We start from the raw sequence: 15,184 nt of genomic DNA on the forward strand, positions 1-15,184 counted from the left end.
TCTCTGATCATTCACAGCATATTGCATGCCTTAATTTAAGAGGGAAAAGGAAGGATTATCCTAAGTCAGAAGACAGTGTCTAAAATGCTAGGGCAGATGAAATCAGGAATCTTCCAAACCTTGGCTCAGCAAATTAAAATTAGTCACTGTCTATAAAGAAACTGCTAAGACTGCTGAGGATGTGAAAGTTAATACTGTCCTGGTGTACACTGTCAGCCCATCTTCCATGTCACCCTTCCATGCTGAAGAGCTATGGTACAATGCTGACTTCTACCAAAGCTCTTCATTTTGGAATAGGTCTTCTTAATTCTGAAAGTGCCCATCTTCTAGTAGACTTCCTTACTGAGTGGTATTTAGATGACCTCAGCAATTTAGCTTAGATAAATGAATTTTTTCCACTCTGGAATGGCTAAAGATTTCTCCTTAGTCTTATACATTTGATTGCTATGTGGTAAAGTGAAAAGAAAGTTGATTGTTTAGTTGCAACCAAGATTAAAACTAAATTTTATGTAATTCTTTGTTAGTCTTTGTGACAGAACAGTTTTAGGTGTTCCTGTTCATAAATTCAACAATAAACAATGAAGGCAAACAATTATAGAGAGTAACTCTAAAGAGGATGATCTTTCTAAAAAGCATATCAACAAATAATAAATGACTAGAAAATCATTACCTCTGCTCTCTGTGTTCTGGGAAAAGCAGTTGATTTTTCTATGGCATAAACATCCACCAGGTAAAGACATGCTCCTTGTTCCCGGTCCAGAATGGCTGCAGTCTGAATTATACCAGTATGTCGTCCAATAGTAAAGAGGCGTCCAACAGTTTTTTCTTCACAACGAACTGAAACAATATAATATTCCACTGGGGCCTCAGATCCTCTGGGGCTAGCTGCTTCTATTGATATCACATTTGTGCCAATAGGTTCTCCTTCCTTCAAAATAGTTATATATTTGGGTTGAGTAAAAACAGGTCCATCAAGGCCCTGAAGAATGACCGTCAGTTCAGTGGTTGATTTCCTCCTTTCAGGCCCAAGGTCTGTTGCCGAAACTATGAGATTGTAGATCAACTGTGAAGGCACCAGCGCTGAAGCCACTCTCAAGTCTCCACTATAACGATCAACAATGAAGGTGTCTGTGTCCCCATTGATGATCTCATACTCTACTTCTCCATTAGCACCTTCGTCTGGGTCAGCAGCCATAATTGTTGTCAGAACAGAACCAATCACAGCTGAAGGGTCTGCAGCAAGGGCGTTTTGTGATATAAACATTGGGACATTGTCATTGAGGTCTGTAACCAAAATGGTCACGTTCTTCAAAGCATATCGTCTAGTTTCTATCGGCACAGCTTGATCATTGGCTTTTACAGTTAACTCGAAGAGATTAGCAAATTCCCGATCTATTTCAGCATTAGTATATATAGTCCCTTTGACTTCATCTATGGTAAAGTGGTTGCCTCTTGGCATCTGTTGAATGATTGTGTAGGATAGTTGCCCATTAATGTCTGCATCCGGGTCATGTGCAGTCACTGAAATGACAGATGTACCAATGGGAATGTTCTCAACAATAGACTTGAAAATATCTCCAGGAGGAAAGCTAGGAGGATTGTCATTAAAGTCCCTCACGTGAATAACCACTGACATTGTAGATGAACGAGGAGGTCTTCCTTGGTCTTTTGCTGTTATATTTAATTTATACAAAGACTTTGTTTCAAAGTCCAATTTTTTGGCAAGAAAAATACTCCCAGTGTTTGGGCTAATGCTGAAAGTTCCGTGGTTGTTAGTCCCAGTAATACTGTAATGTAAATCAGCATTGTCACCTGAATCGGAATCAGTTGCAGTAACAGAGGACACAAGTTCACCAATTCTCATGTTTTCCAAAACATCAACAAAGAGTGTTGTCTTAGGGAAAGAAGGGGTATTGTCATTTTCATCTAAAATATCAATATTTAAAGTACACGTTGAATTGAGGGAGACTGTCCCTGAATCTACTGCTTCAATTACAAGGGAATAGGCAGGTGTTGCTTCATAGTCTAATTTGCCAATTAGTGCTACCTGACCAGAGGTACTGTCGATAGCAAACTGTCTTTCTTCATTTCCTTTTATTATAGAATAGTGAATAAGTCCATTATTACCTTCATCAACATCTGAGGCAGATACTCTTAAAACTTGTGTTAGATTGGCTGCTGACTCTGATATTGTAGCTTGGTAAAAGTCTTTTAAAAATTTGGGAGCATTATCATTTATATCCTTCATGTAAACATGTACAGTGGCCTGATCCTTGAGAGGCTGAGGGAGCCCCTGATCTGTTGCTATGACTGTAAAGGTAAACACTGCAGTCCCTCTCCGCCTCATAAGAGACTCCCTGTCAAACTGATGAGTATTTGTAATTTCCCCACTGATAGCATGCAACTCAAAATCTGGCTGCACCATTTCAAAAGAATATCTTACTTCTCCATTTGGCCCAAAGTCTTTATCTACAGCACTTACTTTGCCCACAAATGACCCAGCCCTTTGCTCTTCTTCAAAGTAAAATGTGTAATTGGTACTGTTAAAAAGAGGTCTGTTATCATTTACATCTTCTAAAATTACAGTAACATTCACAGTAGCACTAAGGGGTTCCACAGCTCTGTCAGAAGCAACAACCATTAAAACATATCTGTCTTGAAGTTCACGGTCCAGTTCACTTTTTATATACAATTGACCATCTGGGAATATGCCAAAAGCATCCCCTGTATTTCCTTCAGCAATGGTGTATGCAATTTCACCATTTGCTCCTGAATCCTTATCAGAAGCTTGTACTTTAAAGAATCGAGAATTCACAGGTTCTGACTCAGAAAGTGTGACCTCATAAGAAAGTTGGTCAAACACTGGTGAATTGTCATTTACATCATGGACATAAACTGTTAGGATGACACTAGAGGAGAGCTGTGGGACACCCATATCAGATGCCAAGATCTCTATTTGGTAGGAGCCAGCATGAACATCCAGGGGCCCAAGCAGACTAATAGTGCCATTCTTTTCATTGATAGCAAACAGGTTCTTGGGGTTTTGCTTCAGACTGTAGAGTACCATGCCATTGACACCTTCATCAGGATCCACAGCTTTGGCCTGGAAAATGCTATGACCTGCCTGCCAATTCTCTACCACATTTACACTCTCTATTGCCTGAAGGAAATGGGGAGAGTTGTCATTCAAATCCTTAACTGTTATGTTAACCATAGTGTCTCCAGTCACTGTGCCCCCACTGGCCACTACTTTCAGCTGATAAAAGGATTGCTCTTCTCTGTCAATCACATTTGCTGTGGTAAGCTGCCCAGTGACCTGGTTAATAGCAAACATACCTTTCTGATCCCCAGTAGTAATGAGATAAGTGATGTTGGAATTGAGATCCATGGTGGATGCAGACACACTACCCACATGATATCCCAGAGCCATGTTCTCAAAAACCACAAAGCTGTAGGCAACCTGACTGAATACAGGTGGGTTGTCTTGAGTGTCCAGTACAGTGATGGTTACTATTGCCTGGTTGGGAGACTGTAAGTTGCCACCATCAGTAGCTACTATTTGCAACTGATAAGCTGTCTTTTCTTCTCTGTCTAGGGCCATCCTTGTAGAAATAACCCCACTCTGAGCATTGACCTGAAACCGAGACCTGTCCCCAGCAGATATACTATATTTGACAGTACCATTGGTACCCAAGTCTGGGTCAGTGGCAGACACAGTGGTGATATAGCTACCCCCAGGCTCATTCTCCTTAATATGAGCAAAGTATTGGACCGGGTAGAACACAGGGCTGTTATCATTTATATCCAGAAGACTCACATTTATGCGAGCCATTGATGACTGGGGAGGGGAGCCCATATCTGTGGCCAGAACCAACAGGGAGTAGAAGGCTTGATCTTCTCTGTCCAAGGAGGAAATAGTACTTAGTCTCCCAGACACTGGATCTAGACGGAAGGACCTCCGGTCAGTCTCTGCCTCTTGTAAGGAGAAGCACACTGTTCCATTGTCACCCAGGTCCCCGTCAGTTGCCCTGAGCACCAGCAGTTCTGTCCCTGTTGGGGCATTCTCAACCACAGACACATCATACCCTTCTGGCTGGCTAAATACTGGCTTTTCATCATTCACATCTAGGAGAGTTACTACAAGCTGGGCATAGGACACCTTGGGGTGAACTCCCTGGTCCCGGGCACTTATATTCAGTACAATCTGGGAAGCAAGTTCACGGTCCAGGCCCCCAGCAGCCCCAGTGGTCACCAGGCCGCTATGTTCACTGATATGGAACCATCCCAGTCCATTGCCAGAGACGATGCTGTAACGCAGATTAGCATTGAGACCAGAGTCGCCATCAGTGGCAGATACCCCACTCACATAGCTTCCTGGAGGCGCCTCCTCGCTCAGGTTCACTCTGTACACTTGCTGTGAAAAGACAGGAGGATGGTCATTGATGTCATTGACAAAAATCACCAAGCTTGCCACAGAAGAGCGCGCCTGAACTGCTGCGGCAGGGGGCGCCCCGTAGTTATCAGAGACAGAAACTGTGAGGTTGTAGGAAGGGATGCGCTCGCGGTCCAAGGCGCTGGCCACCTTTATTAGGCTCAGGTTCGGCACTTTGCTGCTTTGCACTTCGAAGTGGCGCTGCTCATTACCCCCGAGAATTTGCACGGAGATATTCCCGTTGGCCGCAGGAGAATCTGCGTCCGTCACGGTAAGCAGAGCCACCACGGTGCCCACTTGAGCGTTCTCATCTACCGAGGCGTAGCGCGAGGTGGCCGGGAAGTAGCGGAACTTCACTACCGGGTCATTGTCATTCACGTCCAGCAGCTGAATCAGCGCCTCGGCGCGCCCAGTGAGGGAAGGCACGCCTCTGTCCATCGCCTGCACCGTAAGCGAGTACTGGCGCCGGGCTTCGAAGTCCAGGGGCTCCCGCACCGTGATAAGCCCCGTCTCGGGGTCCATTTGGAAGGGGGTCCCCTCGTCCTGCAGCCGATAGCGGATGTCCGCGTTGGTGCCCTCGTCCGCGTCCGCCGCCGCCACCTGGAGGACGCTGGAGCCCACAACCGTGTCCTCAGGCACCCCCGCCTGGTAGTGAGAACTGCCAAAAACTGGGGGGTTGTCATTAATGTCTTGCACAGTCACGTTTACCTGAAGGTAGCCCCGCCGCTTCGGCTCACCCTTGTCCTCCACCTCAACCAGGAGCTGGTACTGCGGAGTGACCTCGCGGTCCAGGCCGCCCTTGGACACCAGATGCAGGAACGCTCCCTCGCCGCTCGGGTTCAGGGTGATGTCCAGACGGAAGCGGCCCGCCTCGTTGCCGCGGATGATGCGGTAGGAACGGTGATCCACACCGTTTGAGCCGATGTCCGAGTCGGTGGCGGTGTCTAAGATGACTTGGCGCCCGCTGCTACTGTCTTCCTTAAAAGTGACCACGATAGAGGGGTCCGGGAAAACGGGGGCATTATCATTGAGGTCCCGCACCAGGACTCGCACTTCGGTGGGGTAGGTGGGCGCGCTGGAAAGGACCACCAGGTTGATCACGTCGCTGGGCAAGTTCTCGCGGTCGATGGTGGCGGTGGTGTACAGGGCTCCGGTGGTACTGTTTATGGCAAACAGGGCGTGGCTTTCGCTGAGCCTGTAAGTGAAGCCGGGGCGCGTCTGGATGGTGCCTACCAGAGTGCCTGGAGGTTGCTCTTCCAGCACTTGAAACACCTGGCGCTGCTCGGCCCCGCGGACCCAGGCCTGCCCCGGAAGCAATGACAGCAGCCAAAACACTCGAAGGAGCTGAGATAATGATAGAGTGTGCAACGGGAGCCACGGGCGGCCAGTAGCCCTGTCCGCTGCTAAGTCCATGGTCCTGGCTCCCTAAAACGATGTGATAAAGAGAAGGAAGGGGTGAAGCAAACGAATGATATTTACCGGGATTGAGGGGCGCCAGCAAAGATTCAGCCGAAGGCTTGGTCTGAGACCTCTGCTATTTCAAAGACCCTCCAATCCAGCAAAAGCAAGTAGCATCAGCAAAAGACTCTAGGTAGCCAGTTGGACGCGGAGTGCAAAAGAGATGCTGTGGCGAAAAGCGGCAGGGCATTCCGCGGGACACTCCTGTGTGCTGGGTTCCCAGAAAAGTTTCTCAAACCTCTTAAATATTCCCCCTTTTACTTTGTTTTCGAATCCAGATAGTCTTGAGCGTTTTCACCCGGATGGATGAGAGTTGGGAGAAGTTGCCTGTATTTAAGGTATATGAGGAATCATTGCAAAGAACTGTCTTCAGAAACTTTAGAACTTACCCGCCGCGAAGAACGTGAAGAGGGAGGAACAAACGTCCAAGCACAACTGCGCACCGGGAAAGCAGTGTTGGGGAACCGGGAGAATCTAATTCCTTTCCCAAAAGCTGGAGGCGATGGAATTCCTGGCGTCCCCACTCCTCAAAATCTAGGCTTCAACGCCCCTCCAACAGGGCTCCGGCAGTGGCCGCTGAGGCCCAGGCGGCGGCGTCTGAGCTCAGGCAGTTCGGGAACTGCGTTCCAGGCGCTAGCATTCGCGCCCTGGCTCCGGTACCCGAGAGCGCTCAGCTCTGCCCCTTCCCCTCCAGCAGCCGCCGCCGCCGCCGCCGCCCCTGTTGCGGCTTCAAGCCCGAGGTCCGGCTCAAACAACAGCCAGGGTTCCTCGGCATTTTTCACCTCTGCCGGGGCGCCTGCCGACCCATTATTTGTACATCCAGATCGAGCGCAGTTCCCCCTTTCTTGTTAGCCTCGCAGGGGTCGGGCAGAAGCAGCATGCGGTCCCCGAGTCGCCCTCCCCTCACCATGCCAGGGAGGTCGTTCTCCGGCGGCCCCAGTCAGAAGCCCACTGGAGCGCGCCTCGCCCCTGCCCTCGCTATCTCTGCTTTTATTGTCCCGTGTCAGTTTCACTTTGTAATCCACAAGGCTTTTTGTTTGGGGCGGGGGGTGGTTGGTGCCTCTCTCTCTCCTTCACCGTCGGCGGTGGAGGCGGCCAAGTCGGCGCTGAGCTGTGGTGGCGCCCTACGTAGCTCCGGACGGCGCCTGTCAGCGCTCTCCCTCTCGCGGGCCGGGACCGAAGGTTGGACCGCGGCGGAGCTAGGGCTCCGCGAGCCCCTCTCCACCTCCCCCCCGGTCCCTCACACTCTCCCCGCCCCTTCCCCGCCGTACTTCCAGCACACACACACACACACGCACACACACACGCGCATACACACACACACACACACACACAGCTCGTCGCCGAAACACAAACAGAGGGGGAGGGAAGACCGCGAGCTGGAGCAGCACTCAGAAACTTTGCTCGCCACTCATTGATCCCCGCACTTTAGTTCCCCCGGACTCCCCCTGGCTCCCGGTCCTGTCACCTTCTGCCCCTCCCTCGCCCGAGCCCCATTGGGCCGGAGCTGAAGCAGCCCCGCCCGGCACTCCTGCCGCCAGCGCCCTCCGCCTCGCCTGGCCTCCGACTGGCTTCTCGGGATGCTAATCACCTCAGCCTCCCGGAGGGCTGTAGGCGGTCTGGTGTGGGAGCCCTTCGAGGCGGAGGCGCTAGGAAGGGGGGTGGTTTTTTCTTTTTTTTTTTTCTTTTCTTTCTTTTTTTTTTTTTTTCCTTTTCGGCCAAATCTTGGCCGGCGTCAGAGCAATAACAGCAAAAGGCTTCCGCAGAATAGATGGGGGTGGGGTCAGGTTTGCAGATAAATAACTTTAGTGGCAGGGTCTGGGGGAAGACCGTTAGGTTGTTATGCTAGTAATAACTCAGGGGTAAGGGGGTCGAGAGAAATAAAAGAAAGGCGGGGGGTGAGGGTCTGTTAAAGCGGGGAGGAAGGATTAAGCAAAGCCTGTCTGGGAATGCACAGTGCAGATTTGCTTTAACCATTTCCTGCCCCTTCTCTCTTTATGCGAGGGAGAGAGCTGCCGTACAGTGTGATCCCACAGAATCCAAACCAAATCTTCCCCTTTCCTCGCCTTTCTACGCCGTGGGCTCCCTGCTGTCCAGGCGAGCTAAATTCTAAATCTTCACTCACGTGCCCCTCTTCCCCACCTTCCAGGTGACTCGGGGCTGGAGGCCTGGTTACCAACCGCACTTTGGACTTCCTCCTGTAGGGAAGGCCAGGGAAACTCTGTTTGTTTTGTTTTCCTTCCCAACTGGATTCCAGGTGCCAGTAGCCCAAACCGTAGGGCTTCAACAACAATAATAATAGCAGCCCTTTGAAAAGAGGGGGCCCTTTTCCTGTTGCAAAGTTAGTTTGGAATTTTGATCCCTGATGGAGTATTTCCACCTCCACATTTTCTAGCCAAAGGAATCCTAATAAAGTTTTATTTTGCTTTTCAGTCCGGGAGAAACAGATACGAGAAAGCAGAAATAGATAAAATAATATTTAAACTTAAGTTTTTTAAAATGTCCACATGTCAACTCAGCCACTCTTCACTGCAGCTAATTTTTGTGGTTGCATGCATCGTTTCTTTAAAAGAAAAAATACGTTATTAGGATTCAGATCGATATTTTTCCCGTTTAAGGGAACCAACTTAGAAAATAAGAATTCAAGCCAAACAATGCAAATATAGGGCATATGTCATACATTTCTGCCACAGGAATCCCTCCAAACGTAAAACTTTCTGGGCCCAGAGTTTAGTCATGAGTAAATACTGCCCTCTGCTGTTCTGTGTCAGCCTTACAACTTTAGTCTCCAGATTTCTTGCTTAAAATTAAATGCAGACTAAAAGGATCTGGTTACAAGGCTAATTCCTCCTTCTTTCCGAGGGATAGCAGCAAGGAAAACGATCTTTAAGAATCTCCTAGTGCCTTTCTTATTTGGAGTTTTAAAAAAATCAAGAATAGAAGGACAGACAGCAAATTCAGGTCTTGCTGATGCAGACAGCTTGTAACTCAAAACTGATAAATGGAAACATGACTTCTAAAACTATCGCCCATTCCTCTGTTCAGGTTAAAAAAAAAAAAACTCACTTCTACGTATTATTCTACTGTAATGTAATGAGTTAATTGGAAACAGACAAAAAGGTTAAATTTAAATTTAACTATTTCTGTATTTTAAGACTTGAAAACATTAGACTCTAGATTTTTTAGAGATACGTTAAGCCTTTTTTTAAAACATATTTTTCCTAAGTTACAATCTTAACACCATTATTTTTGGTATAATTTAGCCAAAAAATATTTGTAGATTAGCTAAAGTGGCAACTAAATTTTTACAAATCCTGGCTCTGATGTGCGATTTTAACAGATTACTGTTTTGTTTTATTTTGTTTGCTAATACGCTATTATGCGAGCATTTATAATGAAATAAACAGAAATAAAGCATTCAGATACTTGTAGGAGATTGTGGACTATTGCTGGTTTGCTTGTTTTTCTAGAAAGCCTGTGGGATAATCTTCAAATTTAGTGTCAATAGTATTATATTTGCATTATATGTGAGTGAATTTAATTTGGAGAAGAGGTGAAAATCATTCATTTTGTGAAATGGAACGTATTCAATCAGTGCAATATGTATACATTTTAATTCTACAAAACAAGATATGGCAAAATCAAATAATACAGAAAATATATAGACAGAGTACATTAAAAAAATTTCAGACAATTCTGAAAGAGGATTATCAAAAATTATTTAGATAATTGTGTGGTTATTTGTAAAAGTAGATACTTTGCCCATGATGACTACTTTAAAGTAATATATTTATTCATTTATACATAAAACCTACACATAAATTTGCAATCTATGTATACATAAGGTACACAACTTAAAGTAAGATACAGAGTATGGTTTAAATAGAAGACAGAGAATGAAGCCTTTATTGTATTTTGTTGTTGTTTTTCTCCTTTGGAATTCAAACTGTAATATCATGCATGTTAAAAATTATAGATGCTCCCAAAAAGTAAATCATGCATAATAAAAAACATGGATGCCTATCCAAAAGTAAAAGAAAAGAAAGTAAAGACACATAGAGATCATTGTACACATGGAATATGCAAAAAAAACGCCATGAAATACATTACTAGGTAGATATTATAATGGAATACATTAATAAATAGATGCCATAAGAATCATTTCTCATTGTACATTTTCTTTAGTTAATTGCCTTTCAAAAAGCAAACGAGTTTATTCATGCTTTTCCACCAAAGCCTTGTTTGAAAAGTGTTGTTTAGTCAAAGTTTTTAACAAAGTTTCTAAAGGAGAAGATATTGCTTGATTTTAATAGACTGTGGGGATCGTATTTTTATGTCCAAATAGAAAAGAAACTAGAGAATATCTTATCTGAACCTTAGAATATACATTAAAACAAATAGCTTTGTAACAATTTGTTATGATCTATACACATTTATTATCACTTAATTAAATGTCTGAAATTATATTTTTGACATGTTTTAGACTCCAGGTGGCAAAGGCTAGGTTGATTACATTCCTCAATTCCTAAGGCATTACCAACATTATTCCAGAACAGGGTATTCTCTCAACTTCCAGCTTTCCTTCCCTCTTCTCCTTTCCTCGCTTCTTCCCTTCCCTTCCTTCTCCTTCCCTTGCACTCTCTCACCTATCTGTCCTTTTTCCTCTCTTTCTCCCCTAGATCTCCTCTTTTCCTCTCTCCCTGTCCTTTCTTTTTCTTTCCTTCCAATCCTCTCTTCTTTCCACTGGTCTCTCCCCGTACTCCTCTAGGCTCTCTGTCCTCCCTTCCACTCCTCTCACGCCACTTTCCCCTGGATCTCTTTTGCTCACTTTACCTTCCTGTACTCTACTGTACTTCCGTATTGTTCTTCACTCTCTTTCAGCCCTAGAGGCAGAGTTTCTGATGAAATGTGTATCTTTTTGTTTCTATGTGTCCTAACAAAATGTGGATTACATAGTTATATTGTATTTTCAAAATAAATTATATTGCCTTATATTGTGTGTATAGCTCATCCTATTTCTTATCTTTTTCATCAAGCACTGCATTTTTAAGATTTATACATATTGCTATATGTACTTCTGAACTGTTTCTGACTTTGGCGGTTTACTTTAATACGTATAACCATTAGTTTCAAAATATCCAGTTATACGCATCCGCTTTTCCTCCAAACCCTTATCACAGTAAGTCTGCACTGAACAACCTAGCAACTGTCCTCACATGGAAATGAACAGAAATATCTTTCAGACATACAGTGTAAAAGGAGAAAGACTTTACTCAGTATCTGAAACAAAATGGATTGCTTGCTAAACAAGAGGGAGCTGTGTTTATAGGACATTTTCTTTTTCTTTTTCTTTTTTTTTTGTTGAGACATAGTCTCGCTCTGTGGCCAGGATGGAGTGCAATGGCGCAATCTCAGCGTCCGCCTCCCAGGTTCAAGCAATTCTCCTGCCTCATCCTCTAGAGTAGCTGGGACTACAAGCCAGCGCCTCCACGCCCAGCTAATTTTTGTGTTTTTGTAGAGATGGGGTTTCACCATGTTAGGGAAGATGGTCTCAATCTCTTGAACTTGTGATCCGCCCACCTCGGCCTCCCAAAGTGCTGGGATTACAGACATGAGCCACCGAACTCCTCCTGTAGGACAGTCTTTCTGAGCAAAACAGAGAACTGATCTTACTTAGGTTTGAGGAAGCATGGAGTTAACAGAGGGCAAACTTTCAGAAGTAGGAGGGGTTAGAGATTGGTTAACATTTGTAGAGTGCAGTTTTTGTAAATCGGCTGAATTTCAGAAGTTTGGTTACTGAAGTAAATTCAACATTGATTTGGATTGGTTCTAAAACTGGCTTGGTAAGTACAAGTGGATCAGAATTTTGTCGTCATCTATTATTTCTCTTATTTATTTGATCTCTAGCTCTGTTATTCTCCAATTTCTCATGACAAACGTTTAATACAGTATTTTATCTTCTTGTTTCCTGATAAGTATACTGAAAGCTATAAATTTTCCTCAAAATACTACATTAACCTAGTCCCACAAAGTATAACACATTCACCTTTAAATATTTATGTTTTGGTTTTCTCTGTAGCGCAAGATTATTTATTAATATATAATTACAGTACAAAATATGTGTAGTCTAAGAGCCCTCTCCTTCAGCAAAAGCTGCTGCCTTTCACCACCTTTGCTGGTATGTAGAATCTGTATCTCTTTGTTACTAATTATTTGTTGTGTTTTATTCAAAGTAGATAATGTGTATTAGAAAGAAGTTTCCAACTGCTCTGCTTTCATGTGTTCCTAATCCACTCCAATCAGAGTTTTACCCAAAGCACTACACCAAAATATTTCTCATCAAAGTCACAGCTGATTACTTACTTCCTTCTCCTTGACTCACTGTTCCTCATTTGCTCTCCAGGACATCTTCCTAACTCATGAACCACTACTTTTCAGTCTGAGGCATTTTATAATGTAACTCAGGGATAAAGAGAGGAATTGTCCTTTTCTTTTTTCCATGCCCACTTAGTCCTGTGGTCACTTTATCCTGTCTCAAGACTTCCAATAAGTTGAGAAAACTCAGAAAAAAAATATCAATTATTTGGTTCTTGGGTGCCATATTCCATCCGTATATATCCATTAGATTGTTGATTATGCTATTCCAATCTTTTTTTTTTGAGACGGAGTTTCGCTTTTGTTACCCAGGCTGGAGTGCAATGGTGAGATCTCGGCTCACCGCGACCTCCGCCTCCTGGGTTCAGGCAATTCTCCTGCCTCAGCCTCCTGAGTAGCTGGGATTACACGCACACGCCACCATGCCCAGCTAATATTTGTATTTTTAGTAGAGACGGGGTTTCACCATGTTGACCAGGTTGGTCTCGATCTCTTGATCTCGTGATCCACCTGCCTCGGCCTCTCAAAGTGCTGGGATTACAGACTTGAGCCACCTATTCCAATCTTATAAATCATTACTGATCTTCTGTTGGCTTCATATATTGAAGACTAAAATAAGTATGTTCAAGCTGCGTTCATGATTGCAGTTTTAATTCTCTATATAGAGTTATGTAGCTATTCTTGCTTTACAGTGTAAGGCCACATGTATGTATATAAAGCTATATATATATAATATATATATACACATGTATATAAAGTCATTTCTTATATTATACATTATAATGTGTAATTATAATTACATCATAATTGTAATATATGGTTTCAGTTACATTACATGATTATAATTATACATTGTAAGGCAATTATACATAAGGCATATGTATATATACAGTCATATATATGTGTGTATATATATGTATTTCTGAATTTCCTTTATAATGGCAGATGCTGTTAGAAACATTTTATTGTACCCTTGTTCTCAAAAAATTTTTTTAATTACAAATGCAGTTCTAAATTCAAAATAATTTTAGACTTACTTAGACAGAATTTTTTGCCATGTGTCATTCTTGTACACACACATAAAAAGAAATACAAAGGACATTGCTTAGTTGGGTATTTTAATACTACACCTAGATAATTCAATTCATATAAATTTATTTTTGGCTCAAAATCATTACTATCCATATTTATTAGCACGATTTTTTTTAAATTGGAAATTTGGCTTTAACTGTGAATATAATTCTTTTTGGAAGACGTCTGACATTTGCCAGGACTTCTCATATCTTCAGTGTCTTGAATGTCACTTGGATTTTTTTTTAAGTTTTCTCTATGCCTACTTCTGAATAACTTCTGACTTATCTTCCAGTTCACAAGTTCTTTATTCTGCTGCTTTTAATCTGCTTTTAAACTCATCAATTTGATTTTCAATTGAATGGATGAATTATTATACATAAACATTATCTTATGTTGTTTCATAGATAACTATCCTTCGCAGATATTTTCAAACTTACTTTCTACTTCTTCAAGAATGTTAAATATAGTTTTACTTTTGTTTTAAATTTGTGTCTGACAATTTAAATATCAGAAATATTTGATTGTCTGTTTCTGCTTTGTATGGACATTACTAATTTTATCTGATCATAAATTGTTTTGTGGTATGATTACTTATGCTTGAATGTAAGCTGCTTATTTTAATTAGAAAATTATTTGCGGGTGTACTTTGAGGCTTAAGATAGTTGCATCCCATAAAGAAAATCTGATTATGTTTCTATTAGGTGCCTGTGGGTTACTACTCATCTGCAACCACTACAGTTTTCATTGAAGCAAAGATGCCAACAATAAAAATGTTCAAAAAATTTTTTATTAATTGCTAAGTAATGCTGCTAAATAAATAATAAAAATACTCTCTTTGAATTTTCATTTAAAAATTTATTTTACACTCAAGTAAGTTGATGTTATATGTCATTTTCTGTATGTATAAAAAGGAAACTATAAGAAAAATAAATTGGGCAAGTCACCCTTAGATCATCTTCACATTAAAAATCCATCTAAAAGGGTGCAGCATTTATTGAAAAAAAGAGTGTTCTACTGCTGACTGTGTGTGTCTGTGTGTTAATGTTCTGACACTGCCTCTTCCATGCTCATATACATTCAGGAGTAATTCAGTCGCAATTGCTTTCCAGCCTTTAACAAATCACTACACATTTCCAGTTATTAAATATTACTTTGTTAAATATTAAATTGAGACTCAGAAAACTGAATTTTCAAACAATAAAATATGATACATTCACAACATAAGGTTTTGTTTTGTTTTAGGTTTTTTCTGTACCTACTAGTAATATGATTTTGAGAGCTGCTCTGTAGCTGCAGCTTCTCAGATTTATCCACTCCCACAACACTAGTCTCATCAGTATCAAGGCAACTTTGTTTATAGTCTTTTGCAGAAGGCAGGGTGACAAAGTGTATAAGGATAGGTCTAGTTAACTCCTAACTGAGGACTTGGGATTTGAGGGATCCAGGTTTAATAGGAAAATTTCCTATTAGACTTCATACCTCCAGAGGTAGCTGACCTTTCTTTGTCATCCTTCCAGAACTTAATAGTCTAAGCTCAGATTTGCAAAGTTTGATAAGTGTTCTCAGTGCAAAAACTAATTCATCCGTGAGTTTATCTGAAGGGGTTCTCAATTTTCCCTAGACCATATAGTAATTACTATTATGTCAAATATTTGATCTTCTAAGAAAATATTTTAAAATTTAGTAATTTTAGTTGTTTTAGTGGTAAAATAATATCCTGGTATGTCACCAGAATAAGAAGGCTATCTTCATTATTTCTTCAAATATTTTCCTCTCTTCAATTTTCTTCTCTCCTTTGGGAAATCTTATTTGACCATTATCTGTTATCCATGTCTCTTTAGCTTT

The 15,184-nt window shown here is 42.4% G+C and overlaps 1 protein-coding gene across 2 annotated transcripts in view; it reads right to left on the reverse strand.

Annotated features, from left to right (window-relative positions):
* Positions 1 to 7,326, reverse strand: part of FAT4 (FAT atypical cadherin 4) — a 175,459-nt gene extending 168,133 nt beyond the window's left edge. For both annotated transcript variants that reach the window (XM_008992730.5, XM_008992729.5), the window contains exon 1: positions 671 to 7,326. In XM_008992730.5, coding sequence (XP_008990978.4) covers positions 671 to 5,845 — 5,175 coding nt within the window. In that variant the 5' untranslated portion in view covers positions 5,846 to 7,326. The remainder of the gene's footprint in view (positions 1 to 670) is intronic.
* Positions 7,327 to 15,184: the final 7,858 nt, after the last annotated feature.

The sequence above is a fragment of the Callithrix jacchus genome, chromosome 3, assembly GCF_049354715.1.
Source record: "Callithrix jacchus isolate 240 chromosome 3, calJac240_pri, whole genome shotgun sequence".
NCBI classification, from domain to species: domain Eukaryota; kingdom Metazoa; phylum Chordata; class Mammalia; order Primates; family Cebidae; genus Callithrix; species Callithrix jacchus.